This window comes from Mobula birostris, chromosome 19 (assembly GCF_030028105.1).
Source record: "Mobula birostris isolate sMobBir1 chromosome 19, sMobBir1.hap1, whole genome shotgun sequence".
Taxonomy (NCBI): domain Eukaryota; kingdom Metazoa; phylum Chordata; class Chondrichthyes; order Myliobatiformes; family Myliobatidae; genus Mobula; species Mobula birostris.
Window position 1 is genome coordinate 20,397,663 of NC_092388.1, and position 19,103 is coordinate 20,416,765.

The 19,103-nt window shown below is 41.0% G+C and overlaps 1 protein-coding gene across 1 annotated transcript in view; it reads right to left on the minus strand.

Annotated features, from left to right (window-relative positions):
- LOC140212467 (sodium- and chloride-dependent transporter XTRP3-like) overlaps positions 1-19,103 on the minus strand; it is a 53,572-nt gene that overhangs the window by 14,130 nt on the left and 20,339 nt on the right. The window contains exons 7-9 of the mRNA XM_072283306.1: positions 13,641-13,803; positions 8,630-8,837; positions 6,768-6,927 (exon numbers count right to left, since the gene is read on the minus strand). Coding sequence (XP_072139407.1) covers positions 6,768-6,927; positions 8,630-8,837; positions 13,641-13,803 — 531 coding nt within the window. The remainder of the gene's footprint in view (positions 1-6,767; positions 6,928-8,629; positions 8,838-13,640; positions 13,804-19,103) is intronic.

Here is a 19,103-nt window from a genome sequence, read left to right on the forward strand (position 1 = left end):
CAGTACTCAAAATGGAGTACTTATTGTTAAGGGGGCAGTCACAGGGTGCTCGCCACCACCTGATGCCCTCCCTTCACTGTCCTAATGCTCACCCACATAGGTCTCCTGTGGCCCTGGGGTGACTACCTGCCTACAGCTCCTGTCTATCACCTCCTCACTCTCCCTAACAAGCTGAAGGTCATCGAACTGCAGCTCCAGTTCCTTAACTTGGTCTCCAAGGAGCTGCAGCTTGATGCACCTGGTACAGATGTGGCCATCAGGGAGGCTGATAGTCTCCCGGACATCCCACACCTGACACCCAGAACAGAAAACTGGCCTCGCAGTCACACCCACTACTCTGATGCACCAAGCCCCGCGAGACACTCCTTTTTAAAACTCTTCTCCCTGACCTGTGCAAAGCTCTCTCTCCCTCTCCTCTTCGAATCGATTGGTCCACCGCTAATGATAGTGTTCTAATTTATTCTGTACTTCATTGAAATACATTATTTGTTACTCAGTTAAATGGTAATTTATCTTCTTTATACTTTTTTAACTATTTCCATGAAAGTTCAGCTAATTGGAGCAGCTGCTTAATTGGGCCAAAATATACTGGTCCTGATGTGTCCAATTAACCAGAATCCACTGTACATGGCAAATTATAATGCAAAAAAGTACTTAATCATTAACTTTATCAATTCATTTGAAAGCAATTTCTTTGAAATGCCAACAGAAAGGTTGTCTGAGTCTTTTAATTTCTTGGCACAGGGTAGCACCGCTGCAACAGGGAAACATTTCTTATAATGTCCCTTATCAATGTCTCTCATAATTCTGTATATCTCTGATATTTCCCCCTTCAGCCTCCCCATGTTTCAGGCCAATAAACCCAGCCCATGCAGCCTCTCCTCAACTGAAATGGTCCATCCTAGCAAACAGTCTGTAATCTTCTCTGCACCCTTTCACAGCAATGTTGCAATATTCCAGACGTGGCGTCACTAACGTTTACAACAGCTGTACCAAGATGTAGGTGCATCTGTATTCTTTTTCCCAGATTTATTTATTTATTGAGATACAGCATGGAATAAGCCCTTTGAGCCGCGTTGCCCAGCAACCTCGAAGTTAATCCTAGTTTAATCACAGGACAATTTACAATGACCAATTAGCCACTCTGTATTTGGCCTGTGGGAGGAAACCTAAGAAAGCCACGGGGAGGATGCACAGACGCCTTACAGATTATGCTGAAATTGAACTTTAAACCCTGACACTCCGAGCTCTAATAGCGCCGCACTAACTGCTACTCAATCGTGACGCCTGTATCCCACAAGTAAGCATCCCATTGCCTACATCATTCCCCATCTACCTATACAGCCACCACCAGGAATCTTTTGATTTGTATGTACTTTATTCCTCAATACTGAAAGAGTCTCTGAACCAGATAGCACAGCTTCAGAAAAGGAGGGTGTCACTTTGGAATAGACTTCTTTAGCCTGAAGGTGATGAATCTGTGGAATTCATTGTTGCAGATGGGTGTGGAGGCAAAGCCATTGTGTATCTTTAAAGCAGAGGTTGATAAATTCATTGGAGATGATGACCTGAGGCTAAAGGAATGAATATCAATTTCTCCTTTTGGAGAACAATTCCCCCCCCCCCCCCACCCCCGGCCTTCTTTTCCCCACTGACCTCACTTGCCTAATACTTCCCCCTAGGTCCCTACCCCCTTCCCTTTCTCCTTATCGGCCACTCTACTCTCCAATCAGATTCTTTCTTCTCCCAGCCCTTGACCTTTCTGCCCATTGGGGTTCACCTATCACCTTCCAGCTAGCCTCTTTCCCCTCCCCGCCACTTTTTTTTAATATTCTGGCATCTCCCCCCTTCCTTCTCAGTCCTGAAGAAGGTTCTCAGCTCGAAACAGCAACTGTACACTCTCTTCCATAGATGCTGAGTTGCTACAGCATTTTGTGTATGTTTCTCTGTACTTCCAGCAGCTGCAGACTTTCTCATACTTGTTGATGAATCTTGCCATTCTAATCAAGAATTTAAGTTTTAAATATATTCATCACGTGTGTGTCAACACAGTGGAATGCATCACTCGCATAAACAACCAACACACCCAAGGGGGTGTGCTGGGAACAGCCCGCATATTCCACTGCCAACAACGCTTGGCTGAACAACACAGAACACAGCAAGTAACAACAGCAAAATCGAGCCCTGTTCCTCCTTCCTCCTGTCCACACAGATCTGACTCCAGAGCCCACCTGCTGACTTGGGGAGGAGTGGCCCTTTGTCCACACGCTGCAGGTCTGACGTCCAACATCTGACCCAGACGTCTTGCGTTCCTGTCACCGGTCTTCAAAGCTGGAGCTGAGAATTAAGACTCTGGCCCGACTTCTAATCCCTGTTCTTTAAACTCTACCTTGACCCTCTATGCCCCCAAAACCATCAGAACAAACTTAAAGCCATTAAAAATTAAGCAAATAAATTAAAAACAACTAAACTGGAGCTCAGCACCATCTTGAACTTGGTGTCAAAGATTATGGAGAGAATGTAGGATTGAAAGAGAATAAATCAGTCATGATTGAATGACGGAGCAGAACTGAAGCACTGAACTGCTCTTTTGTCTTATAGTCTTACTCTCCTGGGCTCTTTCACAGTATATGTTGAACACTTATTGCCCCCCCTCCCCAAAATGCATCACCTCATATTTATCAGGATTTAAACCTACCCTACATTGCTCAGTCCAAGTTACCAGCTGATCAATATTGATTCTTCAGCCCAAAACCACTGTTCCCAGCATTATCTACAACACCATTATGATTCCAAAATGGGCATTGAGCCCATGAACACTTTTTCATAGATTAAAAATAATGCAAAACAGAAATATAACTATTAAACCTACATGCATATACTTATTGTAATTGATTTACTTATTTTTTTTCCTTTCTATATGATCATGCATTGCATTGCACTCCTGCTGCTAAGTAAACAAATTTCATGACATACGCTGGCGATAATAAACCTGATTCTGATTCACCACTGTAGGGAATATCACCTGCTTCATTCATTCATATCTAAGTTGTTAATGTATATAACAAATAGCAAGAGTCACAGCACCCATCCCTAACATACAGCACTGATAACAATTTTCCAGTCAGGAAGCCTTCCACCACTACCCTCTGTTTCTGATAATCAAATTAATTTTGGATCTCTTGGCCCACTTCATCTCAGGGGCTCAGTCTTTTTGAACCCGCCTTCCATGTGGGATCTTGTTAAAGATGTGTACATATGTATATTTTTTTCATGGAAAGAGTCAGTTATTCAGTGAAGTAGTACAGAAGTATTTGGGTGTTCTGGTATATTGAGCACAAAAGTTTTCAGGTAGCTTCAAGTAATTTAGAAGGCAAATAGCATGTTGGATTTTACTATAATGAGGTTGGAGTTCAAAAATAGGAATTTTTTTAAAAAGTACAAAGGCTGTTTGTGAGATCACACTTGAAGTACCGTGTCAAGGCTTCGTCCCCTTACCTAAAAAGGGATTAGCAGCTTTACAGACTGTCTAAAAGAAATACCACAGGCTAACTTCTAGGACAAGAGGACGGGCCTGTCAAGGGAAGCTAGAGGTTGGAATGTAGGACTGATCTGATTGAAACATTTAAGATTCTTCTGGGGGGGGGGGGGTTGACAGGGTAGGTATTGGAATGTTTTCACTCACAGAAAAGTCTCATATGAAGGGAGATAAGAGGATGGTGATTCAGAGGGTGGTACATCTCTGGAGTTGTGGAGGTTAGAGGTAGGTAAGATTTTGTAAGGTCAATTGATTGGGGGATTTGTAGATCTGGCACAGAGAAGGAGTTAGGCCAGTGTGGATAGGCTCTGATTATATTAAAGATGGGATTGTTTCCTGTGTTCTTGTGAGAGCAAACAGTCTCGGGGGAACAATGTGGACTCTTTTTTTCAAACACCATTGGTCCTACTGGAATAAAATACTTCTGTAATAAACTGTCTGAAATAACTAAAAGGATAAGATTTATAGCAAACGGCTGAACTAGGAAGAGTGTGGTAGAAATGAGTTTTTCTGAAAAAGAAAAACTTTGAATCAGTCAATTATTTACTACTTTATGATTATCATTTGCCCTTTATGATTTACCACTTTATGGTTATTATAGCCACAAAGATGAAATGATTAATTTTTTAAATCACATTTTATAGACAGCACCACATAACATAGTCAGGATCCTCCAACTAAGTTCTAAAATATTATAAAAGCCTTGGTTAGTGTTGAAATCTAGTTTGCAAAATATCATGAATATGCTTTTTCCTGAATTCTTTTTAAGCCTTTTCCATTTTATTCCTCGCTGGAAATGCAAACTCTGGCAGAAGCAAGATTAAATTCCGCCTAGCAAGTTATCAGAGAGAGATCATAACTTGACAAACTGCCAGAGGAATGGCTCAAGCAAGTGCTGTAAAGGAGAGGCAGTACTTTTCCATTCTGACCGTTTTTTTAAAAAAAAAAGCATTTCAATGACTGGCGAGGGAAATAAAAGAGACTCCTTTATGTGTTTGTGGGTGGGGTGAGGTTTGGAGTGGTTTGAATTGAGATTCAGTGTAACCTACATGTGAAGGTTTGTACAGGAAGCAGCGTGCTGTTGACTTCAGCTTTGCATGTCAATTTGAATGAAGTAAGGACAGAAAACCACATGAGATTAAAAAGGGGAGTTACAAAGTTCTTCAAGGACAAGCAAAATAATAAGTAATCTTATTGTAATAATAGTTTTAAATATATCTTCTGTTAATCTAAATGAATCATCCAGGGAATGCACATTCTGCACCGTATGGTAATTTCTGCTGGCTTACTATGAAGAGGGCAGCCATGGGGGCAGGAATAGTTTGCTTCAATTTGAGCACCGTGTTTTGGAGCCTGAACAACAGTTGAGGTCAGAGTGATTAATCTTTGAGTTTGTGGCTGACATCATTCAGGAAGTGATGACACCAGAGCTCAAGAGAATGTAGGCAGAGAAGCAATGAGTGACAAATGGACAAAAAAAAAGCAGTTCAGGAGGTAGCTAAGGGCATTTTATTCTCTAACCAGTATTAATTTCCGAGTACTGATGGGGAACAGGTTTCCCTTGGGGTCTGCAGCCAAGGGTGTAACATTCAGACCATGGAAAAGAAGAGAAAAATCAATATAGTTGTCAGGATTCTATCGCTAAAAGAAGAGGCAGGTGTTGCTGGAGTTAATGAAGCTATTCATCATGACTCTTTGCTTCCCTACTCACAGGGATAAAGACATCACTGAGCACCTGCAGAAAATCTGAAGGGGGTAGAATGGACAACCAGATGGTCCATATGTAGTGCTGCTGGGATGAGATCCTGTGGGAAGATTGTAAGGAGCAGGAAATTAGAAGCAGGACTTCAAAGATAATAATCTTCAGACTGCTCCTTGTACCATTGAGAATAGAAAGTAAGATAGCACAGATTCCATCAGTGAGGCATCTATCGGACAGGGCTGACTATGGCCGTGATGGTCTAGCTGTCTGGATACGCAGGCCTGGGCAGCATGATATGGAGAGCAAGCTGTTCACAGATAAATACATGACTGAAAATGTGGTTCAGGAGGGAGAAATTTAGGTTCCTGGTTATCGGGACCAATTCTCGAGGAGGTGGGCCTGTATCTGCAAGACAAACAGCAGTTCAACTGATCTAGGACAATGTCCTCCATGGACATAAGACATAAGAGTGGGGTGGGAGAGGGTGACGGGAGAGGCTAAGGGTTGAGAGGGGGAAGGGGGTGAAGGTTGAGAGAGGGAGAGGAGGGGAGGGGGAGAGTGTGAGGGTGGAGAGAGGGGGAGGGTGTGAGGGTGGGGGGAGGAGGAGGGGGTGAGGGGTGAGGGTGGAGGGAGGGGGAGGGGAGGAGGTGAGGGAGGGGGTTGAGAGAGAGGGAGGGGGAGGTGGAGGGGGTGAGGATTGAGAGAGAGGGGCAGAGCAAGACATAAAATGGGGCCCGGTATTCAAATGTGAGATCTACTCAACATGGTTGCTGGGATGCATATCCAAATATCAACACTTTGTTTATTTGTACTGTTTGTTCATGCCCAGCACTGTGTGATGTACTGAGAGCCGTAAGAAGCATTCAAGTTTGACCTTTCATTCCTGAGGCTCTACTTTGTCTGTCTTTGTTTTACAGACACAATAATAGATAACATATTAAGTTCGTCCAATTAGTGAGCATGGCTTTGAGTCCAGAGTGTGTTCTGGTTCCACTCCATAAAACAAGAATCATACTCCACTGCAGTGCAGAGGGAATACTGCTCTGTCAGAGGCCTTTTGTTAAGACTTTGAAGAACTCAAGGCACAATAGCAGGGAAGAATGGAAGAATTTACCTCATTTTTCTGGCCAAAACTTATCACTTCAATAGAATAAGTGGTCATTAACATGTTGCTATTTGTGAGAGCTTGCTGTGTGCAAATTGGCTACAGTGTTGGCTATGTTGCAAATGGTATTCTGTTTCAAAATTATTTAATGTGGTATAACATTTTAGATATGTAGGTATATTCTTCAGTTAATTTTCCTTCACTAATCTCAAAATGCGAATGAAAATGTCAATCGTGTAGCCTTAAACAAAAACAGTAGGGGAATTCCAGGCAGTTTCTAGAGTAGGTTACATGGCCAGCACAACATTGTGGGCCGAAGGGCCTGTAATATGCTGTAGATTTCTATGTTTCAACATTTCATCTCTACATGGATCTCATTCTGAAGATGTGCCATTGATTGGAAAAAAGATTAATGTACTCACCTTCTTATTCCGTGGATGTAACAGATTCCAATGACTTCAATCAGAACGATTATTAAAAGTGCCAGCGTTGCTGCATAGTCATTAAATATAACAAACCAATAGTTGCCTGCTTCAGTGGTGAAAATGATCCCTATAAGACAAGCTATAAGGCACGTGATACCTACAAAATTAAAGAAAGGCAGGACTTAGTGCATGATAATCAAAAGCATAACATAAAACACGTTAACCCCAGCCTGATATATCATGGCTTTTATCCACAGTATGTAAACCACCAGTTTCAGTTATTGTGAAACTCTATTTAACACCCTCTTTCACTGTTAATTTTTTTTCACTGTTAATGATCTGAATTATAAAATAAATTCAGTTAAAAAGCTTGCCAACCTTTCCATAGTTAAGAGCTTCTTTCACGTCTATCACACTTGTATTGTGAGAAGTGCCTTGATACTTCACATGAAAATTATCAGATAAATAGCTTATGCTGAGCTACATGAGGAAACATTAGGGCTTTCAGCTGAAAGCTTGGTCAAACAGATAGGTTTAAAATTGTTATTGGGTTCCACAACAAATTAGAGAATCACCATCACTGTGAGTGGGAGTTTACCACACACAAAATCGTTATAATATTTCCTCCATTTCTCATGACAATGTTTCTAAAATATCCAATTGGCTATAAAGCTCTTTGAAATTCCTGCCAGATATTTTTTGTTGGCTTTATTTCAGCTTGTGAGAGGAACCACTACAACTTACAGGGTTAATAGCAGGATTTTCCAGGGTGAACGAGCATTGAGATCTTGGGATTCCTATTACATAGATCCCCTAAAGTTGGAGTGCAAGTTGATAGGGTGGTTAAGGCGGCATATGGTGTGTTGGCTTTCATTAGTCAGGAGATTGAGTTAACAGACCGACAAGTAATGTTTCAGCTCTATAAAACTGGTTAGATCACACTTGGAGTATTGTGCTCAGTTTAGATCACCTCATTAAAAGAAGGATGTGGACCTTTCGAGATGGTGCAGAGACTTACCAGGACACTGCTCGGATTAGAAAGCATGTTTTATGACGATAGGTTGAGACAGCTAGGGATTTTCTCTTTGGAAAGGAGGTGGATGAGAGGCAAGTTGAATGAGACACACGGTGGACAGCCAGAGAGCGTTTCCCAGGGTGGAAGTGGCTAATAAGAGGGGGAATTACTTTAAGGTGATTGAAGGAAAGCAGAGTGCAGATGTTAGAGATAGACTTTTTACACAGAGATTGGTAGGTGCATGGAATGTGCTGCTGGAGTGATGGTAGAGGCAGGTACATTAGGGACATTTACGAGATTCTTAGATAGTACATGGATGAAAGAAAAATGGAGGGCTATGCGGGAGTGAAGGGTTACATTGATCTTGGAATAGGTTAAGTGGTTGGCACAACATTGTGAGCCGAAGGCTCTGTACTGTGTTGAACTGTTCTATGTAAATATTCCTACACAGATTGTAGCAGGCATAGAAGGTTGGCAAGATCTTGCTGAACATATTTCACCAACATAAGGAACTTTTGCTACAATTCAAGCTTCGTAGATTGAACAACTAGTATTGTGAAGGTTAATTTACAGTCGACAACCTAGAGCACTCCTTCATTGTAACACTCTGGCTTACCTTGAACATAATGCAAAAAGCAGTGTCTATTATTCATCAAACCCCAGTCAAGAGACTTAAACACATAAAGCTAGACAAGCATTCTTCTGAAATACTGAGGGAGTGCTCAACTGTTGGAGATGACATCTTTGCATTAGATATAAATCAAAGACTCCTTGCTCTTTTTGGGGCTAATAAAGGGTTGTGGCACCATATAAAAATAAAGAGTGTGATCAGATCAAGGCTTACCTATCATGACCTCCCTTGGAAGGTACTTTGAAATGATCTTCATGTCGCTGAGTGGTGTGATGACTCCTGCCATGTTTCCCAACATGCTGCCAATTCCCAGCATCAAGACCATCAAAAAGAACAATATCGACCAGATCTGTGATGGTCCTGGCATGTTCACAATGGCTTCAGTGAAGACTATAAATATAAGCCCAGTACCTTCAGCAGCCTAGTAAATGAAAGGATAAAATTCCATTAGAACACAGAGCGCCGGAAAGAATCAAGGAATTGCAGAACGATAGGTTAAAGTAACAGGCTATCTTGCTTATTATGCCTGTACCAGAAATTGCTCCCTTTCTAATTTTTTTTTTTTTTTTTTTGCCCACAAGTTTGCTGTTTATCTTAGGGAAAATGGAAATGAGACCTACCTAAGTATTCTAATGGGTGTAACAAATTGGGGAGTTGCAAAACATCTTGAAAGGGGATGGTGAAGAGCTAGAAGTTGCAGACAAAAGAGACTGCATATGCTGGAACCTAAAGCAACAACCAATTTGTTGAAGGAACTCAATGGGCTGAGCATCATCTGTGGGGGCAAAAGAGCTGTTGATGTTTTGGGTTAAAACTCTGTAGCAGGACTAGAAGTTGCAGGTTACATTGGTACCAAAGACGAAGGTAGAAAAAGGAATGAGGTTCTTTAAAGAGCCAAGTCAGATTTTAAGAAGAACTTCAGTGATAATAATGATAGTTTACTTGGAATACTGCATTCAGTTCTGGTTGCCTCAATATAGGAAGCAACAAACGCAAAATGCTGGAGGAATCCAGCAGGTCAGGCAGCATCTATGGAAAGGAATGAACAGCCAGTGTTTTGGATCACGACCCTTTATCAGGTCCTAAATAAGGGTCTCTGCCCGAAACGTCAAATATTTATTTATTTGCATAGATGAAGCTTGGCCTACTGAGTTCCCCCAGCCTACTGAGTTCCCCTAGCATTTTGTGTGTGTTACTTTGGATCTCCAGCACCTTCAGAATTTCTCATGTCTGTCATTATAGGAAGGTTACAGAAGCTTTAGAGAAGGTAACAGAGCTTGGACTTTTTCTCTGTGGAGAGGAGGAGAATGAGAGGTGACTTGATAGAGGTGTATAAGATGATAAGAAGCATCGATAGAATGATCAGCCAGCGCCTTCTTCCCAGGGCAGCAAGGGCTAATACGAGAGAGCATAATTTTAAGGAGGTTGGAGGAAAGTATAGCTGATGTCAGAGGTAGTTTGTTTTATATTACACAGAGATGGATAAATGAATGAAGTGCCCTGTCAGGGGTAATGGTAATGGTGGATACATTAAGAGACATTTAAGACCCTTTGATAAGCACAAGGATGAAAGAAAAATGGAGGGTTACGTGGGCGGGAAGGGTTACTGATCTTGGAGTAGGTTAAACAACACAACATCACGGGATGAAAGGCCTGTACTACTCTATGCTCTGTTTATCTCAGGATTACTCCCAGTGCTGCTTGCTAGTAAGTACAGGAATAGGAGGACAGTACAACTGAATACATGGCTGGAGGAATGGTGCATGAGGGAGGAAGGGCTTCAGATATCTGATGCACTGGGGCTGTTTCTGGGGCAGGTGAAACATGCAAATTGGATGCGTAGGACTGGAAGGAATATTCCTCACAGGGTTGGGTTGCATGTGCAACTGTGGAGATTTAAACTACCTTGGCTGGAGGATGAGGACCTCAAAGGAGGGGAAACAAAAGGAAGTGGAAGGTGCAGAAGTTGTAAGTGAAATAATTAGAAAAAAGGTAAGTAGTAAACGGGAGATCGTGTGGAAAATGGTTAGAATGGCAAAATTAATAAATGCTTATAGCTTTTTTTAACAAGGTAACAATTAATGACATGACTGGTAGTATATTGCCATTGCAGAAATGTGGCAGTGGGTCATTCAAAGAAAAGGACTGAATATTCAGGGATATTTAACTTCTAGGAAGGAAAAGCAACAGAAAATAGGTATAATTAAATTAAAGAGATGAAACTAGCACAATAACGAGAAATGAATTGAGTCAGCAAACAGGAAAGAGCAGGAAACACGTGGGGATGTATTGGACACCGAAGTTAGTTGCAAAATTGGGCAGAAGTCAAGAAATTAGAACAATGTAACAATGGTAATGCAGTAGACTTTAATCCACATATACACTGTAGATGGAAGTGATAAGATGGAGGACAAACTCATTTACTTCTTTATTTAGAGAGAGAGCAGGGAACAGGCTCTTCCAGCCCACCAAGCTGCATCACTCTGCGACCCATCCGTTTAGTTCTAGCCGAAACATAGGGCAATTTACCATGACCAATTTAGCTTATTAACTGGCACAGCTTTGGACTTTGGGAGGAAGTTGAGCACCCGGAGGAAGTCTGCATGCACATGGGAAGAACATACAAACTTCCTTACAGAGGAATAGTGTTGCACTAACTGTTCCACTACCATGGCTCATGGAAAGTATATGACATAAGTTTCTAGATTAATATATTGAAGAATAAACTAGGGAGAAGGCTATTTTAGTTTGACTTGTGCAATAAGGAAAGATTACATAATGACATTATTGTAAAGGGTCCTTTGGTGAGGTGTGCCCCTAATATGATAGAAATTTACATTGCACTTGAGAGTGCTGGACTTCAGTCTGTAACTATAGTCTTACATCTCAACTAAGAAAGCTACAACGGTACGGGGAGAAAGTTATTATTTGTTGTTTGGAAGATTTAAAGTTATTTTGGTGGTCAGCCAGTGGGTAATATTTAAATAAATAATGCAATAACTTGGAGGAAAAAACATCATTCTATTAAGAAAAACCTCTATTATAAAAATTGAGCATGTGGAATATTGCAGATTAGCCTTTGAATGCCACTGTTGCCTGACTGCTTAAAACACAATATTTCTTGATGGAACACACATCAAAGTTGCTGGTGAACGCAGCAGGCCAGACAGCATCTCTAGGAAGAGGTATAGTCGACGTTTCAGGCCGAGACCCTTTGTCAGGACACTTTCTTAGTATTTCGGGTTAGCTACAAACCTTCAAGGGTTTACCAACTCAAAACATAATTTTCTCAAGAAACAGATAGATGTGTATAGAGTTAGTGGCCAAATAGGAAAGCATGTTGGAGTTCTTCCTACAGTTTTCCTAATATAGGAGAGTTTTAGTAAATTCCTACCCAACTCAACTGGTGCTACATTGAATGGTGTCAAATGTGGCTGCTTGGATGCCTTCACCGCTGAAGGATACAAAACCTTCCAGCAGGATATGGGTGAAATGAGGGGAAATGGGACAAACTCAAGTCGACAACTTAGCTGGCATGGATGAGCGGGGCTGAGGAGTCTGTTCCAGTACTGTATAACTATGATTCAAAAAAACATGGAACCCCAGCCCATAATGATTACCCTCATTCCAGAATTGCATAATCCAGGAAACTGCCATCAGTGCATGTTTCATTTTTGAAAGAGCAATTGTCTCATTCCTTATTCCCCGTGTTTTTATTTAGTTGTCCTTATTAATTCAGGCAGTTCATTCCAGGCTATACCTTAGAAAAGTATCTCGACTTCACCATTTTTTATTAGCAATTAAAACTGTAACCACCATTTACTAATCTTCGGCTAATGAAAGCAACTTCGACCAAAACTCTTCTTAATTTTGAACATCTCTTCCCCTTCTCTGCTCTATGGAGAGCATCAGCTTCTCCAATCTCTCTGCGTAAATGAAATCCTGAATTTGTGATACCATTGTAGTAAACTTTCTTTACACCATCTCTATAGCCCTGATAAGTTGTTGTTTTTTTTTTTAAAAAGTCTGGTGCCCAGTCAAAGCAAGCACTTTTTTTTATATCCTATAGCTGGCTGAAAACAAAGAAGACCTGAAGGAACTGCTAACCAACATCATGGAACATAGCCTCAAGATGGGTCTGCACATTAACCTGAAGAAGACTAAGATTATGATTACTGGCAGCACAACCAAGTTCAATATCGATGGAGAGGAAATTGAAGTGGTTGACAGCAACAAATGACTTGGATCAATGAATAACATTGACGCGGTAAGCTGTCAATAAATCCAACTCAGAATTGCCCTTGGCAGAGCAATTCTGAAGGACTTAGATAAGATACTTGGGAACAAGCATCTATCTCTACATACGAAGGTTCCACTCGTGGACCTCTCTCAGAACAAACTAATTGGTCCTTAATGAGATCAAACTAAGTCTCTCTCTGGAGGCTCAAATGACAAGACTCCGCCTATCATATTTTGGGCATGATGCAAAGAAGCAGCTCCATGGAAAAGGATATCATGCTCGGCAAGGTGGAAGGAGAGCGGAAGAGAGGAAGGCCGCCATCCAGGATATGGACACAATAAGGACAGCTATGAACGCAATGTTAGCTACAATGAGCCACATTTTGCGAGGACTAAAACTCGTTTAGGGCAACCATCCACAGAGTCAGCATGAGTTGCTGAAATACGACTCGATGGCACTTAACAACAACATGACTGTGTATATGTAACTTTACAATAGCTGCATAAACTTGTCTTCCTGTCATTAAACTTCCCTGTACCAATAGCCCAAGGTCTCCCTATACAGGTACATTTAAAATTGTGCAGTTTTGTTTACTGTCTTACCTGATTCTTATCCCAAACTACACATCTACAGAGGCTATTTTCATGATAGATTAGAACATGTACACATGTCCCAGGAGGATAGAACAGTGGAATAGCAATGCAGTCTCACAGCTCCAGAAGCCTGGGTTTGACCCAGACCTTTTGTGTTTGTGTGGAGTTTGCACATTCTCTCGGTGACTTTGTGGGTGTTCTCTAGTTGCTCCAGTTTCTTCCACAATTCAAAGATGTGTTGGTAGGGTAATTGGCTGCTATGAACTGCGATTTCACTAGCTTTAAAAAGTATACGGTTATGGCAACAGCATGGCACTGAGCTATGATCCCATGGTGGAGCAGGCTCAGAGGGAGGAGTGGTCTAATCTGGCTCCTATTCTTTAGTCCTTACCGTATCTAAATTAGACTGCAGGTCACAGACTTCAATTTGTGAGGAAATGCTGGCAAATGTGTCCGGTGCTGTTGAATTCAGGTGTGTTATCCATTTGCTGAGCGTGTCTGGCGTTATTGCCGTCTCCTCCAGCTCAAAAGTATTAGTTAGTAAAAGAATTGTCCTGCAATTAGAACAACAATACTTAAGGTTCAAAAGTTGAGCATCCAAGTGATCTTTTCAAAATTACTGGAGTAAAACAATAACCAGCCACAATTACTCAACAGGAATGCAATGTCAAAGCCAAGGCAGAGCTAATGCCTTTTATGACTGTCCTTGAATAGATAAATCTCAAAACGACCTCTTGATAACAAAGCTGTAACTGATTTTATCATGACTATGCACAACTGTACAACTGATCTTTTAGCCTCCTCCCTACACTCTTTGTAGGCTGTCTGCAGCTCAGTGGCCAGTAGTCTTGCCTTTGGGTGAACTTGAGTTCCCCTCCAGGTTACATGGGTTGAGAATGTCCTACATTGCTGGAAATGCCAGCATGAGATGCTAAACAAATGGTTTGTCTACACTCTCAGGTGGATACAAGGTGGTCACATTATTCACAGGAGCAGCCATTGTTTGGCGCTCTGGAAAACACCTCTTTTCACAGTGATGCTGGTTTGCATTTTTGTTTTCCTAAGGACCTTTCCACACCCCACCACCCCAAACTCCATTCTGAAGTGGCAACATCCATCTAACCGTGCCTTCTGATGAGTCTTAGCTCCAGACTCAAAGGAAACAGTAGATGCTGGAAATCTGGATCAACACACATAAAACACTAGAGGAACTCAGCAGGTCTGGCATCACCCATGGAAGAAAACTACCAGTCAACATTTCAGGCAGGACCCTTCATTAGGAGCTGATGAAGCCCTGTTGAAGGGACATCGTCCTGAAACGTCAATTGTTCATTTTCATCCATAGATGCTGCCCGATCTGCTGAGACCCTCCAGCATTTTGTGTATGTAGCTCTAGACTCCTAGTTCAAGTCCAAATCGTGCACCACCCACCCGCTGATCTCCAAGAATCACCTTTACGTGTACTCTTCAAGGCTTTGATATCAACCCTGCTGCCTTCCATTAAAGACATGTGAATTTTATTTCTTCACAGGATACAGGCATCACTGAGCATCATGAAATGTATCTAAACCGAAGAGGAAATTAAAAGGCAAATTGGTGAGTTAATAGTCACATATGGGTTAGCTCAGATTGGAAATGCAGATTTGCTTTCCTGAGGTCCATAAAGTAACCCAACAGGATTTTTTCACCAATACACTCATTTCATGTTTACCATGACTACAACTAACTTCTTATTTTAAAAAAAAATCCATTTTTATTTAATTACTTGAATTTACATTCCCAGTTGCCATGGTGGGATTTGTACACAGGTCTCTGGATCAACATCCAAAACTCCAGTTGCAGGTCCAGTATATTAACTACTACACTTTCAGGCCTTTATCTGATCAATATTACATGCTTCTGTGGGAAAATGTAAGAAATAGAAGCAGAAATAAGTCATTTGCCCAGGGAGCCTGTTTCAACATTCAATAAGATGAAGGCTAACTGGATACTTCAAATCCATTTTCTCACCCAATTATCATACTCCTTAATTCCTTTGGTGTCCAAAGAATCCTATGGATCTTAGCATTGAATATACTCAGTTATAGACATTTATGGCTGGTAAGACAGTAGGCTCAAAATATTCACAATATAATAAAAGAAATTTCTTCTTATCTTGGTCATAAACGGCCAAACTGTTAGTCTGAGATTATACCACCCACTTTTGACTCTTTAGCCACAAGAAGCAACGTTTTACCATCCAACATGTCAGTCCCTCCCAGAATCCTGGATGCTTCAAAATATTCATTGAAAATCTGAACCAGTTTTGCTCAATATCAGCTCTTAGGATAAACCTTTCAATGCTGAACTTAGTCCAGTGAATTTACCTTGTGGCATGTGCATATTTACTATCATGTTTCCTATTGCTACAGTAACTCACTTCATAAGCACTCTGGAGTATCCATAAATTGAACTGAAAGGGGGTATACACATACAAGTCTTTAATTTTTTTTTAAACTTTAAAAATATTGATGAATAAAGATTGACCAATTACAGTGGTGTATACTGTACACTGCAAAGTCAGCTGAGCTGGTCTGTGTTAGTATCTATTTCTCTCAGGCCTCCTTATTAAACATGAACACTATCATGTTTTTCCTTTCTCCCTCAGTATTCTGCTGTTTGGCACTAGGCCACATAATATTTGAACAAAGGCATAAAATATTTGGGAGAGGGGGACTAATTAGCCAATTCTGTTATGGGCTTCAATATTTATGGTTTTTTTCCTTTAGGTTTGCACAGTTTAAGGCAGGAAAAAAAAAGCTAATTTGCTTTAGTTCATTTCACTTTAATCACCAGGATACCAGTTGGAGAGCAAAATCTTTGACAGCCATTCACAACTAATATTGTACGGGAACACCATGGTTCTCCTTCATCTGTAGAGCTGTAGAACACTATGCTCAGAAACAGGCCCTTTGACCTATCTAGTCCATGCTGAACTATTAATCTGCTAGTCCCCGTGGCCTGTACCTGAACCAGGCCCTTCAAACCCCTTTCATTCATGTATCGATCCAAATTTCTCTTAAGTGTTGAAATCAAACATGCATCCAGCACTTTTGCTGAAAGCTCGTTCCACACGCTCAGCGCCCTCAAAGTGAAGAAGTTCCCCCTTATATTCCCCTTAAGCATTTCACCTTTCACCCTTAACCTTCAGCAGTTTTGGGAACCTTACCTAGGAAAGGACGTGCTAACAATGGAGAGCTTATAGAGGACATTTGATCCTGGAAAGACAGGGTTAATGTATGAGGAACATTCAACGTCTCTGGACTGGAGTTTAAAAAGAATGAAGGGGGAATCTCATTGAAACCTATCAAATATTGAAAAACCTAGAAAGAGTGGACGTGGAGGTAATATTTCTCATAGTGTGGGAATATGGGACCAGAGTGCACAGCCTCAGAATGGAAGGATGTCCTTTTAGAACAGAGATAAGGAGGAAATTTTTATTCCAGTGGATGGCAGATCTGCGGAATTCATTGCTACACATGGTTGTGGAGGCTAAGTGATAAGGTATATTTAAAGTGGAGCTTAATAGGTTTTTAATTAGTTAAGGTGTCAAGGGTTACGAGGAAAAGGCAGGCGATTACAGTTGAAAAGGATAATAAGTCAGCCTTGATGGAATGGCAGAGTAACTCGATGGCCTAAATGGCCTAATTCTTGCTCCTATATTTTCTTATTTAAATTTACTCCATATAATTTTGGGACACTACAAATCCAAGGTGACTTCGCCCTTGAGTTTGGAGATACCTCTTCCGAGTCCTTGCATTCCAACTCCTCACGTATTTATCCCCTTCCTTTTTTAAGGTTATGTTGAATCTGTTTTCAAGCAACTTCTAAAACCTAATCATTTAATTTTTTTTTTTTTTACCCATATGTGATTTCCACAGGTTAGGACGGTGTTCTTCTCCTGAGAAACGTTCGTAACCTGAGCAGTTTGTAAATGAGAAACGAATTAAAATGGTGTGCGGGAGGGGATCATGGAAACCAGTGTGATGGAAGAATGCGCAGTTGTGGGAAGCCAGCCTTGCAGACTCATTGAAGGGGATAAGTCGAAACAGTGCTCTTGGCTCTGCTCAGGACAGATGTTACGGATTGGGGTTGAGAGGGCTGGGGGGGGGGGCGGTGGGAAGGGAAGGTACCTAGAAATATCCTATTTTCCCACAGCAGAAGATGTCTGGAATTCTGTAGCAGTTGGCACATCCATCCTGATGGTCTTCCAAATGCTTGTTCATACTCTCAGTGGCCACCTTATTAGGTATTCCTGGCCCCAATAAATTGGCCTCTCAGTGTATGATCATGATCTTCAGCTGCTGCAGCCCATCCACTTCAAGGTTCAGTGTTATGACTTCAGAGATGTTCTGCTCACAACTGTTGTAACGTGATTATTTGAGTTACTGTCGCCTTCCTGTCAGCTTGAATCATTATAGCCTTTTCCTCTGACCTTTTTCATTAACAAGGCATTTTTTGCCCTCAGAACTGTCACTAACTGGATGTTTCTTTTATTTTTGTTTGTTTCTTGCAGTGTTCTCTGTAAGTTCTAGAGACCGTTGTGTATGAAAATCCCAGGAGATCAGCAGTTTCTGAGAAACTCAAGCTACCCTGTCTGGTACCAACAATTATTCCACGGTCAAAGTCACTTTGATCATATTTATTCCCCAATTTTGTGTTTAGTCTGAATAACAATTGAGCTTTTGACCATGTCTGCATGCTTTTATTTAACGAGTTGCTGGCTACATAATTGGCTAATTTGATAGTTGCATTAATGAACTGGTGTACAGATGTACTCATAAAGTAAATATACCACTTGTCCATAAGTTGGGCAGTCGTGGCTAGGGGAAGATCAATCTGGAGCTGCCTTTTGTTAGTCCAGATCTATCCCTCTGTCCTGCAAATCAAATGTGGAGTGTTATGTAGCACTTTTAAAATTCACAAAATGTGTCAAGCCACTTCACTGGAGTGCTGTCAAACAGAAATAGACACTAGACCTTGTAAAGGAATATCAAGTTAGATAAGTAACATCTTGGTTAAAGAACATCCTAAGGAAAGAAAGGCGGCAAAATGTTTTTAGTTACAAATAAGCTGGGGTGGTGTAAAATATTCATAACAGGCTTGGTCAAAGCCTTCATGATTTGGAATTTTTCCTTTTTTGTGTCACTTTGCCCTTTATGTCAAATGCATCATGTATTTAAACAACACAGCACTGACTATGTTCAGAAGATAAGAAGACTGACATTGGCCAGACTGGAACTGATGGTGCCAATTCCCTCCCCTTTGGAATGCTAGCGAACCAATAGGGATCTTCTGCAGCAAACTCTGCTGAACAGAATCACAATAATGTAGCAGAGGATACTATTACATGCAAGTGACTGTGCCAGCTCTTTCTAAATGCAACAGTTAATCCCATCCCTTTATATTCTCCATTGCAATTTATGTTAGGCACTCTCAATGCAGTGAAAGTTAATCTTATGTCATTATATAACCTCTAGTTTCGATTCAAGGTCACTTGGTTCCACAGAATTAAAATGACAGTATTCTAATTCATTGCAATTATTTTATAGTTTATCGAGCATAGCTGTTAAAAACAATTGTTCTTAAGGCAGTCAACTCGTTTATTGCTGTTAAACAACAAAAATAATGTTCTGAAAATAAACAGGCTGAAGGACTGTTCATAATAGTGACCTTTTTCATCTTTGGACTTTATACATGGTTCACATGGAGAAAATGGTATTTACTGGCCATCCATTGTTGCTCTGAGAAGGGTTTGGTGGGCTTTCTCCTGATGCAATATTTGTGACCTACTAGTTATAAAAGAATTGAAACA